The sequence below is a fragment of the Tachypleus tridentatus genome, chromosome 6 (assembly GCF_004210375.1).
Source record: "Tachypleus tridentatus isolate NWPU-2018 chromosome 6, ASM421037v1, whole genome shotgun sequence".
Classification (NCBI taxonomy): domain Eukaryota; kingdom Metazoa; phylum Arthropoda; class Merostomata; order Xiphosura; family Limulidae; genus Tachypleus; species Tachypleus tridentatus.
In genome coordinates, this window is record NC_134830.1 from 163,555,427 (window position 1) to 163,572,513 (window position 17,087).

At 34.6% G+C, this 17,087-nt stretch overlaps 1 protein-coding gene across 15 annotated transcripts in view; it reads right to left on the bottom strand.

Annotated features, from left to right (window-relative positions):
• LOC143254331 (uncharacterized) overlaps positions 1-17,087 on the bottom strand; it is a 115,648-nt gene that overhangs the window by 35,877 nt on the left and 62,684 nt on the right. For 3 of the 15 annotated variants that reach the window (XM_076509325.1, XM_076509331.1, XM_076509330.1), the window contains exons 1-4: positions 14,838-14,934; positions 12,534-12,558; positions 7,777-7,851; positions 617-765 (exon numbers count right to left, since the gene is read on the bottom strand). In XM_076509325.1, the coding sequence (XP_076365440.1) occupies positions 617-765; positions 7,777-7,851; positions 12,534-12,558; positions 14,838-14,853 (265 nt within the window). In that variant the 5' untranslated portion in view covers positions 14,854-14,934. Of the gene's footprint in view, positions 1-616; positions 766-7,776; positions 7,852-12,533; positions 12,559-14,837; positions 14,937-15,699; positions 15,735-15,992; positions 16,331-17,087 lie in introns of those variants that run through there. The other 12 variants (XM_076509336.1, XM_076509339.1, XM_076509334.1 and 9 more) reach the window with 8 other exon arrangements.

Consider the following 17,087-nt stretch of genomic DNA (forward strand, 5'->3'; position numbering starts at 1 on the left):
TAAACGGTACTTATGGGTATGAAAGCAGGAGCTTAGGTCTTAGGTCCACTAAGTCTTTTAACACACGTAGACGTTACGAAGATAGACTGAAATTAACACAATACAATATGCTTCTCGGAGTTATAACAAACATTCGTCCTACAGTCTCTCAACCATATTAAAAAAATAAGTTATTATGAAACATTCACGTCGTTTTCAATTTCCTGAGTTTAAATTTACCTATTTTGAAATACTTTTCACGAGCCTTGTTGTCTACCGCGCGTGTTGTTTCTTTCACTTAATAATCTCAAAGAATTATGGGAAGTTTTTCGAGCTTTTTAAACTTTTTTTTTAATGAAGAGCCGTTACATCCTTTAAAATTACTCCAAGATTCACGAAATTAACTCTTAAAAATTCATTAAGAAAAATGGATATTTTGGAACAGTCACGTGTCACGTAAAGTGAGGTTATGTTACAGACTAGAGCATATAACTGATTTTACAAAATGTACAACGTTCAGTTCTTACGGATTACCAACTCAACGTAAAAGAGAAAAAAACTTTAAAACTACACAAGTTAGGACTACTCGGTAGGCCTAAACTGCTAATGACAGAATCTAGATAAATGATATACTTACTTCCAATGCCTTGAAAACATGAGAGGATTGGAGAAAGTAGGCCTAAACTTGTGGTTTCCTCTGGAGGCAGAAGAGCCTTCATTTCTACGTATGATTTTTTTGTGTATTTTCTTTTAATTGGAGCTTTTACGTCTGGTGTGGCATCAGAACTACAAAATACACAAACAACAAAATTAGCAACGTGTGCGTTACGTTATCAAGATGTCATGCAGAAACACGTTACATACAGAAAGCATTCGTTTCTGGTTTATGCCAACCCATGGATGTTTCCCGATCAGTTTATACATGAAAGTTTTAACTTCTCGACTTTTTGTCACTTCTGTTTATTTGTTTGTTGTTACACATAAAAATACACAATGTGCTATCCACACCCAGCGCACTGTTTGTTTTTGTTTTTGAATTTTGCGCAAAGCTACTCGAGGGCTATCTGCGCTAGCCGTCCCTAATTTAGCAGTGTAAGACTAGAGGGAAAAGCAGCTAGTCATCACCACCCATCGCCAACTCTTTTTTTTACCAACGAATAGTGAGACTGACCGTAACATTATAGCGTCCTCACGGCTGAAAGGGCGAACATGATTGGTGTGACGGGGATTCGAACCCGCGACCATCGGATTACGAATTGAGTGTCTTAACCAACCTGGCCATGCCGGACCACCCACACGCATTGAAACCAAAGATTAAGTACAGTCATGGTGAGGCTCGTCACCTAGGGCAACCGGCTATGATTATCGTTCAACTCCTATTGATGGACTCACCCAGAGCACGTGCCCTTCGAATACAAAAAAATCTTTTTTCTTCTTCTATTTTCCAATTTGTTTTCATTCACTTTCATCAATTTTCTCAAAAGTAAAAATGTTTTCTGGAGTTGTACGAGAAAAGAACACACTTGCAAACCTAGTGTTACAATTAAGATAACCTAGGTGTAATGTCGGATATATGCGTTTTCTCATAGCAAAGCCACATCGTGCTATCTGCTGAGCCCACCGAGGGGAATCGAACCTCTCATTTTGGCATTGTAAATCCGTAGACTTACCGCTGTACTAACGGGAGGGGGGAATGGCAGATGTAAACTTTATTATGTGTGTTTGTTTTGAATTTTGCGCAAAGCTACTCGAGGGTTATCTGCGCTAGCCGTCCCTAATTTAGCAGTGTAAGACGAGAGGGAAGGCGACTAGTCATCACCACCCACCGCCAACTCTTGGGCTACTCTTACCAACAAGTAGTGGGATTGACCGTCACATTATAACACCCCCACGGCTGAAGGGGCGAGCATGTTTGGCGCGACCGGGATTCGAACCCGCGACCCTCGGATTACGAATCGAACGACTTAACACGCCTGGCCATGCCAAGTCACTTTATTATGTACTTAACTACATTCTGCTTCAAATATCTAATAATTATTACACGATTAAGGTACTAAAATTGTTGTTTTTTTAAACTAATTTAACCACCAACCGCTGTTAGACTAACAAAAGTTTCAAACGCCATGTTTATTATATTTTACACTACATAAAACAAAAATGAAAAGCGCATGCGCAATCACGATTTCAATAAAAATAATCTAAGTTAAAATAATTTTTTACGAATTTTTTCTTTACCAAATATGAATTACAATTAACGAGATTTTCATTGAAGAAATTAACTACGTTCTACCTTTTAAAAAATGGAATTTTAGCGCTCCCTGAAAGGATGACAAAATTTTATGAATTTGATGTTTCAGCTGGATTGAAACTTGTTAACCGACTAATTATAGCAAGTAGATGAAACATGAAACTTTTGGACTAACTGATGTCAGGTTATTGTCTACACAATCACCAAATTTTAATCATCAATTAGAAACAAATGATTTTTTTATCCTAAGTTTCGATTGCTGATAAATCACCGTTTTGAGAAAAATCAGAATGCTACTTTATATGCTGACAGCGGCTAGAATTTAGTCCTCAGTTTTTGTCAATAGAAAGTCCGGTTACGTTACCGAGTCGAATTAATTAACTTTCTTTTTAATTACTTTCACGTTGTATTAATTAGAAGCTTATTTTCATTATGTTCAGCTATACATATCTAAGAGAGAAATCTTTAAAAAAATATAAGCATGTCGTTAATGTGTTTTGATTTCTTCTCTTAACACTCCTACGAAAAGACGTTTCTCTAGTCCTGATTTCTCCAAGCCCGTTCCCCTGGCTGTGGTTTCGCTAGATAGTAGATAGGGACAGTGGGAATCTCGTTAATCCATTCATTAATGGATTTAAATGGCAATTTCATTTAAATACAAAATTATTAGCCTAATATTAATAACCTTTCAAGTTGCTCTGGGGCCTATTAGGCCCCACTTTTCGTAGGAGTGTTAAATGCTGTAGTAGGCTTAACAAAATTCACTTCAAAATTAACGTCTACCGCAACTGAACTGAATGTTGGTATGGCAGCGTTCGGTTCCCCTCTATTCAGAATTAAACTCACAATTTACGTGGTTTTAATTTGCTTTCTCGAGTCACCCTGTTGTTTGTTAAAATCCTGCCCCTACTTTTAATCTCTAATTATTCATTAAGCCTATTCATTTAATGTCTTATTTCCCTTTCTAATTAACAATCCATTTAGGCACCAGCCTTTCCCAGATCACATATAAAAAGGTGTTTAAAAAAGTTAAGTTTCACGTTTATTAAGACCCTAAACACACCATAGATTTTTTTTTTAAATTTCGCGCAAAGCTACACGAGGGCTATCTGCGCTAGCTGTCCCTAATTAAGCACTGTAAGACTAGAGGGAAGGCAGCTAGTCATCACCACCCATCGCAAACTCTTGGGCTAGTCTTTTAACAAGGAATAGTGGGATTGACCGTCACATTATAACGCCCCCACGGCTTAAAGGACAAACATGTTGTGTACGACGGGAATTCGAACCCGCGACCCTCAGATTACGAGTCAAGTGCCTTAACCCACCCGGCCATGCCGGGCCCACCATAGAAGGTGCTACTAAAATCATTCACCATATATATCTAACTTGTTTTATCGGGGTAAAATGACGAACCACGGAACACAAAAATAGTCATTAAGAATGATTTCACGGTGAAATCATCTTCATATGAAGATAAAATGGGGGTAGTAGAAAATTTGATGTCTAGTGTGTGAAACTTTGAGAAATTACGTAAAAATAACTCAAATTAAAAGATGAAAAACCAGCCACAAGTCTATTTAAATTGTTCTAGTTCTTACTGTTATACAAAATTCAACCTTTCATAAACTGTAAAAATTCACTCCGTCTTACTTTCTAATGTTATGAATGGGCCGTGGTTGCCGTCTGCAATTCAAAATTATTTGTGATTTACTTAAGATCTGTGTTAAAAACTGATATCACGGCTAATTTTTGTCTGACAACGTTTCGAACATAAGTACCATTACACACGGAACTAACAGTGACAATCACAGTGGAATGTACTTTAAAACTTAAAGATTATCCTAATAAATAAATCTAGAAGATATCAGCCCACTATCCACTTGTTTCATCACCTGCTCAGTGTTTTATTCGTCTAGAACTAATTGGATCCAAAGAAGTCACGTTTTTTTCTCTTTCCTTTAGTTATATAGACGTCATATTTCTAACACAACCGCAGACTGAAGTAAATACATATTGATTTTCATCACTACCACGTGCCTACTGACGTCATTATCTTTATAAAACCCAGTACTCCTCTAAATCCCGTTCGAAGTTCATTCGAACGCGAAAATAAAATGCAATTGAAACACGCTTAACAAAATAGTTACTGGCATAGAACTCGAAACAAACTACTTTGAAAAGTTTTGTCACTATTCACTTTCACCAAAGCCAACACATATCTGACGTCACACAAAATGTCATAAAAGCGCCACCTTGCAGACAAGAATGAAAACTACTTACATTTTTTTTATAAACTTGAGCAATATGTCTGATCAATTTTTCCGTTCAGATTAGGGTAAGCAGGCTAAACACAAAATGACCTTAAATGCCAGTACTAAAATCCTTGATATCTCACCACAAGATGGCTTACGATTGTTTGTTTGTTTTTGAATTTCGCACAAAGCAACTCGAGGGTTATCTGTGCTAGCCGTCCCTAATTTAGCAGTGTAAGACTAGAGGGAAGGCAGCTAGTCATCACTACCCACCGCAAACTCTTGGACTACTCTTTTACCAACGAATTGTGGGATTGACTGTCACATTATAACGCCCCCCACGGCTGAAAGTGGCGAGCATGTTTGGCGCAATAACGAGTCGCTCGCTGTAACACGCTTGGCCATGCCGGGTCAGACTTACGATGTATATAAAATAAGTTTCCATGTTATACGTACAACTTACACAATACTACGTCACGTTTGCATCCAGTATTATCGACATTCTCAAAGTATCTTCCAGTCCATCCTCTGGGTTTAGGTTTACTTACTATAGAACAGTTTAAAATGTTTCTACTTCGTCTAAACAGAGTTCAGATACGAGCTTAAGTAATTACCAGACAAACAATATCAGCACGCGACGTGTAGTTCGTTTACCTTCAATAATAGACTAGTACAGAAATTCACGACAAACAAAGTAAACACATTAAGAAGCTGTCATTGAACGACCTGCAGGATAACTGTTTTGTTTTCCCCGTTTATACAGCAAGTTTTACAAGTTCGAAAATAAGTGAATGTACCAGTCTTGTCCACGTGCATCTCCAATACAGCGAATAAAGATTAATTGCGAAACACCAAATACTTTAGATTAACGTAATTCGCTATGACTCGCCTACTGTTACTGACACATTACTTGAGAAAAAGAAAACCAAAACACAGGGTGCTTGGAGTCGAAATGTTAAACATTTGCTCTAGGTGCAATATATAATGTTTAAATGTAGTTCCAGTTTTTATATCACTATGATATTTAACAACACCGTGCCTTACTACAATTTTCACATGGTTACGATTCAATGTTTCTCCAGCGCAGTGTGTGAGGTAAAATAGCTAAATGGTGTAGATATTAGGTACTAAACACTGTGAAGTGGCTACAGATGTAGACGTGAAATACGAAACAGTTTGTGAAGCAAACTGGAAGAAAAAAATTAGGAACGGAGTACATATGAACTTCAGTTGTCTATAGAAGGAATTTTCATCTAAGCATTTTGGGTATTATTGGTAATTTCGTACAAACTTTCATTACATATAAACAGAAACTAAGTATATTCAGGTAATGAGGATATTAAATGATTTGTCCGACCAATTAACGATGAACAGTTATGGCTTGTAAACGTGTAAGCAAGCACGTGGCTGAAATTATCAGCGGTGTGAATCAATACGATTGGCTGTTTGTTTGCTGCTAAGAGCAAAGAAACACGATTTCGACCGTTACGACAAATGTCATCGTCTCTTAACGACATTTAGTTTAAATTTACACAACTATGCTCATGTAAGATTTGACGTCACTTCTAGTTTTTAATAGTTTTGGTTGTAGTACTTGTATTACACTTTCGAAGTATATAAAAAATTTAAGACTTATTTTATCATGCTAAGAAATGCCACGACATTTTAGAATTCAATCATTGACGCAACAACAAAAGATGTCACCCACTCACTTCATGTTAAAAGTGATTTGGGTCCTTACATCTATCTTCCTATAACAACAGTTACGATTCTCACTGACTGGACAAACTTCCTTTCAGTTTAGTTGTATGTTGCACACCTTGATACTAATCTTTATGTTTGTCAGGCCCTTCGAATTTCCTCGTAATTACTTATGTCACGCGTTCTAGTACGTTCTTTGTTTGCTTTTTTTTTGTTCTTTTCTAGAGATGAAATTCCACCGATACTAGTACCGGGACTTATTTGAGCTCCTATGTCGTTTTTTTATGTGCACACGTAGACTGCTTTTTCTTTTGCAAAAACAGGTCCATTTCACCCAGCTGGGTACTTCGACTCGTTTCCTTTGGGGGGGGGGGAAGCTTCACCCTTGCTTCTGCCTATTCGCCACTTTCCGAAAAAACAACGTATTCATAACATGTAGCAGTTACCAATCGTCACTACCAACAAGGTTACCATTACGCAATATATTCTGAATAAAAATGAGGTCCCTCTAGTCTCACGCTGCTAAATTAGGGACGGCTAGCGCAGATACCCCTCGTGTAGCTTTACGCAAAATTCAAAAACAAGGAAACAAAAAACGAGATCCACTCATAAAAGTCAAGTATGCCATACTGAAAACTTGTAACTGCATAAAAATACAACTACCCACTGTACTGTAATACCACAGAGTTGAGAACTGTGAACTTCAAAGTGCCAGACCAATCGTAAAAAGTGTAATTTAATGGTCTGAATAGTGTGTTAGGGAAGTGTCCTAGAACTTCCTGAAACAAGAGTTTTGAACCTGCATGGCCAAACTAACTTGTAATCTGTTACAAGTCTCCTTGTTGTAGCCTTCAATATGTGACATGTGTTTTATGGCTTCTATCAAGTTACACCAGTCTTAACCTGTTGTCTGTCTGTCACCTTGTCTTTTCAACTGACACAGTTCGTATGGTTTCCACAAGCCTTATGGCCTAGTTACCCGCAGTAGCAACCTTAACAAACCAGTTGCACAAATTAAATATCCCACACAAGGAAGTAAAGTATTTCAAAAATCCTGTAACATTATGCAGCCATTCAATAGCATGTAGAGGGCGTTACGTAAACTTGTGTTTTTCAGTTTGTTACTGCGTCTTCTGAAAATGCTATGATAGAAAATTCTAATTTTATCTCCAATCTGGTTTTCAAAGCCATCGCATATTAAACACAAATTTTATTGGAATATCTCCTAATTAAACATGCAGATTTTCCATCAATTAAAAAACAAACAAACAATGAAACATTTAATACTCTCGTGTGAAAGGTTTCCAAGTAAGTTCTGTACAAGTATTGTTATCTAAAACAGAAAACTTTCACAAAATTTAAAAAAATATATTAAGTAATCTAAAATTATCTTGTGTCGTATGTTTACATGAAACGTCAGTTTAAACACAGATTTTAAAGTACTTTTCTAATTTAAAGAGAAATGTTGAACAAATTTACTGTTAGAAAATAAAGTTAAATATTTTAGTAAATCATAATACGTAAGTACTAACACAGAACTTATTGCTTATCCCAACTAAACCTATTCAAAGGAAAATCAATAAATGTTTATATTACCTGTAGCCACTTGTAGAAGTCTGATCATACTTGCAATGATTAAACTGGGATTTACTGTTGGTTTCACTGTTAGTCCTGTTGAAACGAAATAATGTAACTTATAATCATTTTGCACAGTAGGCAAAGTAAAGTTTGGTATAAACTTTTGGTAAAGTTACTATAAAACTAAAACTAAACCAGTATTATGGAAGTATTGGAAGAGATGCAGTTTCTATTGTTTTTTTAACATACTTTACTTTCATTGGGGAAGTTCGTAAAATGTAACTCTTTGTTGTTGTTGTTTTACATATTTCAACTTTATGTTCTAACAGACACAATCCCGTCGTATTTTTCGAAATTAGTTTGAATTGGAACTCCATTTTAGTTTATTTTAAAATTTAATGCAAGCTTGATACTGTATTTATCTTGATCGGAGATTATTCTATATCTACACAACAGTAACTCAAGTAAAATGAGCCACTACACTGCTTAACGCCCCCTACAATTCCGTACCCGTTCATACTCTCGTCCCGAAGACACGTGCCCAATAACGATCAGTTGCTAACTCTCTCTTTGTTAACCTGCAGATGACCTAGGAAGGTTGAAACGTTGTTCTTTGCTAATCAATAAATGTGTTAATACCCATACCAGCCGTTCTGAGATGCATTTTTATTTCAAGTGGGTTTCTCATCACCAAGAGCCACTACACGCTTAGAGATTACGTTAACCCTAACCTTTAAACAAACTAAATCCCAATACATTCAAATTTCTCCTTGAAGAACATCTGAAGGTATTAAATATTTATAAAACCCTTATGACCATTAATTAACACTGCTTAATTAAAGTCATCTCTCCCTATAAATCTTTCACAAAAGCAGTTTTCAAAAAAAAAGAAGTAAAATATCACTAATTCATTACATATAATTTCTAAACACACATTCTGTTTCTTTACTATTGAAAACGAACAACAGGCATTGGCATTTTAAGTACAAAAGTACTATACTGCATGCATACAACTCGCATGTAAGGATATTACTCTACAAAAATCAATGAACCCATACACAGTTTATATATACCTAGCTATACTGAGGAAGAGTCTACAATATATTAGCACTCCCACGAAAAGTGGGGCCTAATAGGCCCCAGAGCAACTTGAAAGGTTATTAATATTAGGCTAATAAATTTGTATTTAAATGAAATTGCCATTTCATTTGATTTCATTTCATTAAATATCATTTAAATTTCATTTAAATACAAAATTATTAGCCTAATATTAATAACCTTTCAAGTTGCTCTGGGGCCTATTAGGCCCCACTTTTCGTAGGAGTGTTAGATAAGTGCCATAAGCAGGACTTTTGGCCTCGTGTATATCTACAGATTAACTCTGTTAAGGAATTCACCCTCTAGCCCAAGTTACTCAAAACATACAGTTGTCATGTACATAAAATAGAACGAATCTAAATGTTATAAGCGTTACATTACCCAAAAGAGTTGTTGAAATGTGAATGTCTAACGTAAGCTTAAAGCTCAAATGTCAAAACTGTTTACGTTTTTAAAAATGAACTAATGAAAATTTTATGAAAAGGTATCCAACACCACATACAGCTAAACATAAAAATTAAAGTTATAACAGTACTAAAATTTTTCATAAACTATTAAAATATTTTAGCTGAAATTAAAACTCAAGATTTGTTCGTTAATTTTCATTTTAAAATTTTAGAAAAATAAAATACATCTACATTATTTTATTTGTTGCTATTTATTAAGACTTGTGATAACTCTAAACTATATTACTCTACAAAAAAAAATTGTTTTGGAAAAGAAAACTTTAAATTAATTGCTGCTTTCCTGGAAAAGTAATTAAAGTTCGTTGTTTTGTTTTTTTAATGTACACACGAATATACTTCATAAGAAATTGTGAAATGCTAAAAGTACTTCACATCATGATAAGCCTAAAACCGAAACAAATGTCAACGCTTGAAGCCTGGTATGATGCATCGAATTTGCAAAATCACTGCAATCCTAGGCTATATAAATCATAATTTAGGCCTAAACGTATGTCAAAAATAGTAATAATTCTTATTACTTGATAAAACTGTATATGGTTAATTACTAAAAAGGACAGAGCAATATTAAAATTATTATTTTCAATTCAGTTAACGGATTAAATAAATTTAAACTTAAGTTGCCCCCCCCAGTGGCACAGCGGAACGTCTGCGGACTCAGATCACTGGAAACCGGGTTTCGATACCCGTGGTGAGAAGAGCACAGATACCCCATTGTATAATTTTGTGCTTAATTGTAAACAAACAAAAAAACTGATGTTACAGTCTGAATCAAGGTAGTAAATTGTTTACGTGGAAGTCTGATCTCAACCAATAGCGCAAAATTATTTTTATTCCATGTAATTTATTATTTATTTATTCACAAATTAATGTTTAAACGTAAAAAACAACAACAAAAAACTAACTGAATAAACGATAACACAATCCTCATCGTATCACGAAACGACGTCAAATATTTTGAATATTACTACCTCTGTCACCTATTAGGTATTTCATAAACTATTCTAATTTATTGTAAAAGAGTCCCAAATAATTGCAAATTTCGTGATGACGAGAAACCCACTTAAAGTAAAAATGTATATCGGGACGGCCGGTATAGGTATTAACACTTTTACTAATAAGTGTTAATACCCATATCAGCCGTCTTGAAACACACAATTGCAAGTTTGTTTCAAGTGAAAGACAAAGCTGCACGATGGACTTGCTACCTGTGCTCTGCCCACCAGTGGTATCGAAACCACAGGGTGGAAAGTTCCAAACGAAATTTTGATCACCAATAAATAATAATTGTTCTTTGTCCTATTCCCCCTTGTTGTATTACACGTTCTTAACGCAGGTAAGGCCACTGAAAATACGTGATTGAGTTTCTTACTATACAATTTGTGGCTTGAAATTCAAAATAATTTGACTATTTTTTTCTCCTGAAATTAAAGTATTAACTTTCATAAAAAGAAAAACAATACGCAAGACTTCTGTCTACGATTACAGAAATCCCAATGAAACCCTACGAAGCTGAAAACACGTTTAAAAGAATCAGGAGATCCACGCAAGTTTCCAGGCACGTTTTCAGGTGCGAAACTTTCTGCGGTATGCCCAACACAGGAATCAAGGCCTTATTTGTAGCTTTTATAAGCCTTAAGGCTCATCGCCGAGTTACGAGGGCGGGCGTTTCTGAGAGCAACATTTGTGTTATATACATTTATCTGACTTGTGATAAAACACGCGCTCGTGCAAAGCAGTAGTTGGCATCAAAATAAGTGATATTTAATATTTAGTAGATTTTTTTTTATAAATTAAGGTTATTTTCTCCATACTTCCTTGCTATCTAAATGTTAATTGTTTTATCGCTAGAAAATATGAATTTTCTGTCTGCTGTTGACTGATACAGCAACATATCCAGGATACAAAATACTTTTCAGGCCAAAGCGATTGCTGCTTTAAATTTTCAAACCACTAAAACAGATTGAAACTAAAATATATGCACAGATAAAAGCCCAAAGCCACTGAATTTCCGTTATATTAAATATTAATGGGCACAATAATCAATACCTACTTAAGGCCGTGCACGGCCTAATGGTTAGAGCTCTCATTTCGCAATCTTCGAGTCACAGGTTTGAATCGCTTAATAAAACATGATCGTCCTTTCAGCTATAGGTGTGTTATAATGTAACAATTAATTGCACATTTCACTCAGAAATAATACCCCGAAAGTTGGCGGTGGGTGATGTTGATTAGTTACCTTCCTTCATGCATAATAAAGCCGACTCGTCTACTATAATAAGTCAATTTCAATATCTGAGAAGATTACAAGTTTATGGATATTAAACGTCATTATGGATTTTTGTTGTCCTCGTCTGGATATTCCGCCCACGAAAGTGAATATAAAAAAAACAGTTACAGTGACCATGTCATTTAGTGACTTAAGACGCTTGAAAAACAGATTAATTTGTGTTTTTCTTGTAAATCGATGTACTTGCCGTTCACCCATGAAGATCGCGTCGTAAGTCGTGTCAGCAACTTGTTCAAACGAACGAGCAAGTACGTTTGTAACATATTATTAAACCATAATGAATCGTACCGGTGAGAATCGTTAGCTCAATATTTTAATTTTCACAGTTTTCAGACTAACTGTAGACATAATAATACATTTAGGGAGGCTAAGAATGATAAACATGATCCATAACAAATCATTTTTAATTAGAACATTTGAAACAAGTTCAACACCGTTGACTGCTGTAATTTGAAATAAAAGCGAATGTTATTACAATAGCACGTTCGTACGTTTTTCATATCAATAAAATCTTTTGATTGTTGCTTCTATAGTTCTGTGTAAACCTCTTCTGATTCCAGAACAATATTATATTATCCCAGATTAAGACCTAGGCCTATTTCTTAGTTCCTTTTGCAAGCATATTTACTAACCCTATCTTTCAGTAATACTAAAACGACCTCTACCCAAAGTGTCAGAATAGTTGACAAAACATTCCATACACTACGCTTTTTAACTTTTAACCAAACAATTATCCAAAAAGTTATTGAAAATCTGTACAAGTCCTTAGCTCATTTCCAGAAAATTGGAAACATTTTTTTTAGAAGTACTAAATCTATTACCAAAATCTCAACAAATCATTTATTTGACTTTTATTATGTAACGTAAAATCTATCACATGTAACACTATAAAAATCCACTTGGTCACTTCATATTGTACTTACCCAGAACCATCCATTACTGAGATGACTGAAAATGAGAGAAAAAACTTATTAGGCCGAAATAAATATTTTTCATGAGGTCTTTTAGTTCATATGTGACACAGCTATAAAAACTCTAAATCTTACGCGCATTGCAAGGGTTTGCATAATCTAATTTAGTAAATTCTGCCAAGTTTGTGTTACTTGAAATATATTTGTTAAAACAGGGGTTTGGGGTGAAGAAATCGTGCTTAAACTAATTAAAACTAAGTCGTAATCCTGGTATACATACTTTACTATTCAGGGTAACTTGTATTCAAGATTCAGTGATGTCGAAAAACCCACTTGTAGAGAAATATACATGTAAAAACGGCTCGTTTGGGTCGAGAAAATTTTTTACGTTGTTCAGTCTATAGCATGTAAAAACTACACTGACAAACACCACACCAACATTATTTATAAAATACAATGTGATAACTGCCACGACTTATGTATTGGAGAAACAAGTAGAAAAATGGAAACCAGATTCAAAGAACATAAAAAGTCACCTTCACACTTTTTCGAACACTGCAAGTCAAATAAACACAACATAACCATAGAAAACACTCAAATACTAAATAAAGAAATAAACATAAACAAACGCAAAATTAAAGAAGCCTTACTTATACAACTTAAGCCCCAAATAAACCAATACAAAGGAACACCTTTATATCTATATTAAAATATAATATAATGAATAGTAATAAAAAAAATAATATAAAATTGTATATTCATCATCTAAGCCCGCCCTCTACATTCCGACACTCATTACACAATTCCTTTCAAACATGTGGTCAGCTTTCGGTCAGTTACCTCTCTCTTTCTTTGTGAACCTGACGATGACCGAAGAAGGTCGAAACGTTGTTCACTCCTCTACGTAAATAATTGTCTCAACCCAAACGAGCCGTTTTTACATACGTGTACAAAATTGTTTCCAATATATATATATATTTTGAGATGATGTTTTTTTACAAAAATATCCATAGACAGACGGGGTGCTAGGGGGCTTTAGTACTCCCTTCCCCCGAAATTTCAGAAAATAAATTTTTTTATAGGTTTTGTTCTTCATTGCCAAAATTGATTTTAATTGCAATATGTTCCCCGCTAAGACAGCGGTAAGTCCACGGACTTACAGCACTAAAATCAGGGGTTTGATTCCCCTCGGTGGACACAGCAGATAGCCAAATATAGATTCGCTATAAGAAAACACTTAAACACTTTGTAATATGGCGTTTGCTGACAGTCTTTCACATGATAATAGTTGAATATACCTGATTTTAATCACTTCTGATCCAATAAGTCAATTGGATCGCAATCTTTTGCACTCAATAAGCCTGTCCGGCCGTTTTTCTATCACTCAGTTTACCAGCGACTGGCAACAACAATATTTGTTTGTTTTGAAATTAAGCACAAAACCACGCAATGGGCTACCTGTGCTCTGCCCACCACGGGTATCGTAACCTGGTTCCTAGCAGTGCGAGCCTGCAGACATACCGCTGTGCCACTGGTGAGCGGCAACAGTCAGTCTTATATATATATATATTTCTAATCTTCTTGTGTGAGACTAGCGAATTGGAGGTTAAGACTGACAGACGATGTATCCCCACCGCAATGTGGGTCCTACTTACGCAGTCACCTCCAAAACCTAGGATCATTTTATAATCCCACATTGTAGTTTGTACCCTATGATCTTTTTTTTTTTAAATGCAACATATTTTGTTTAATTTTAATGTGTTTTATTTCGGCTTAAAAATTTATGGTTATAATATACATATACATATAACATTATCGCATCTCAGAGTTTCTATTTCTTGTTTGTAAAATTACCAAAGAGAACAACATGTTCAGGTATAGATTTCAAATTTAAGTTACCGTAACTCAACAAAAATCTAACCGGTTACGGGAAAATTAGTCTCGGATAGTACAAAATATATCCGTTCACAAACCATGTGTGTGTTGTACTCTTAAAACCTGCTATCTTTTAAACATAATTCGTGGCTATAAAATCTTACTTGTTTATATATATAATAAATATCTTTTTAAAATACTCGCTGTGTAAAATCATTAGTTTTTGTGGGTTATTTTTAGATTTAATCAAATAAAACGGGTACAACTCAAGCCCACAAACTAAACCAACATCTGTGTGAATCCGAAAAATGTTCTTTCATCTGTTTTACCAATTATAACGGATGACACGCTAAACAAAATGTTTCATATAATATAAATACAACACACTTCTCTCGTTAAAAAAACGTTTTGAAAAATGTAATCAATCATACTACTACTTACATATTTTTCCCGCCATCTGCAAACTTCAATAATAATAAAGAAAACAATTTGTTTTATCCGCAAACTGTTGAGATGCTGCAAGCTTACGTTCTGACTCTTATCTGTTAGCGTAGCAACAAGTACGAAATCTGCGACAAACCGGGAGCTACGTCATACATGAAGAATACCAGTACAGGGGAGTTTGGTTTCAGACAATGCTTCATTACGTTTCACTCAATCTCCGCGTCATCGCAAACATCAATATTTGACGTTGGGTTTTATATTTCTTTTTCTCTTTCGTTTATTTAAAGTTGTTGTACAGGGAATTTCATTTTAACTTTAGTTAGTTTGTTTGCTTTGGATATCTGTACAAAGTTGCACGAGCTATCTACTCTAGCAGTCCTTTATTTTAAACTGATAACCTGACCGAATTAAAACAGTACAGCAAACTCAAAAGTCTTAAGAGGTCATCATTAGTAATATAACGTTGTTTTTTTTTTATCAACATCTTAAAACAGATGCAAATTAATGAAATAAAAGTAGTTTATAGCCATTTTAACCAAATAATATTTTTATTAACTCTCAGGAATACATACAAAAGTAACGTTAAATAAGATGGAACCATTACTACACGATGGAAAAAATATACCATGTTGAGAATCTATCGCCATATTAGACCAAAGTGACCCACTCGAAACAGTGGAGGCAGCAAAGCATGGGTATTATTACATGAGGATGAAGAAGTATTAGACCAAAGGGACCCAATCATGAAAATAACACCAGTGGAGGTAAAAAGACAATGTTATTAATTTGAATTTAAAAACTAAAATGACAGATGAACATTACCAAAGACGACACATAATAAACAACCAAAAATAATTACCTCCTTCCATGGAGCCTTATCACCGATCTTCATACCTGAAAAAAAAAATAAAAAAATCATATAAATAAAATACGTTTATAAAACAAGTAAAAAAATCCAGTTCCTCAGATAAATGCAACGCCAAAAATTTAAATATAAACTTTACAATTTTTAATACATCGAACAAATATTGAACTCTACATCGATAAAAACGGATTTATTCTCAAACTTCTATTTTTGAAAGCCAAAATTACTCAACAAATTACTATAATTGTGCGTATGCATAAAAATCACACCAAAAACGAGTTATTTACATGTTCCACGTCAAGGAAGTTAATGTCGTCTATTCACGACTAAATTATGGTTTTCGTACGTAAATCCTGCAAGTCTCCAATTAGTTATTATCACACAAATGCAAACTGTAAACAGCAGCGTTGGTAACAAATAAAATAGTATGAATCTCTGTTTACTAATAACAAGCTCATTAGCAGCCCCTTGCGGTAATATGGGTTATTTATATTCGTACACACATTATTCCAATGCTTTCACAAACAAAATGAGCATTGTACTTCATTTCAAGTTTTAATACTGATACAAAAGGAAGAATCATGTGCACATTACACGTGACCGTCTCACGTATTTCATCACATCTAGCCTGAGCACTGTTCTATTTTAAACGAGTTTCCTTAGCTCCCAAGCAGTTTGGAATGGCTCAGCAAATTTCCTTCAGTGGAAAATTATCTGTCTATTTATTTAGGTATTGAAAAATAAAAGCTCTAACATGAAACGTTTCTTTTCCTACACGCAGTTATAACGTGGAATTCCACACGAATATAGCCATGTTCCATGGTCTTTATCTCCTTATTGGCTCTATGGATGACAGTATTCAGGGTTTCGTTGTTTGTTTGTTCTTTTAAATAATCTCTTATTTATTTTAGATCGTATCATTATTATGACCTATTATTTCATGTTTCATGAACTCAGTAGTTGCCGGATGTATCAAATGTCTTAAATTAATTTAATAAATATTAATTGTTGGAGATTCCGAAACAATGAAAGATCGAATAACGTAATCTTCGTCTTGGATATAAATTTGTGCTTGGCGCACGATGTATGTGCTAAAATTATTTGACTACTAGAACACTGCTTAGGGAAAATATATAAATAATACAGACTGGAATAAATTTTCGACCTCTCGCGTACTAAGTATGTACTGTACCACACAAGCCAAAGATAAGAAGAGTTAAGTTTTAAACAGATATATATTTTAAATTGTGTTGTTGTTGTTGTGAAACAAAAAACCTACTAAGTGGAATATCGAGCATGTTGTATTTAAATTTAAAATAAGTGTAAAAAAGAAGGACTGCATAAGAAATTAACCTGCATACACTACAGTTTTTACATAACAA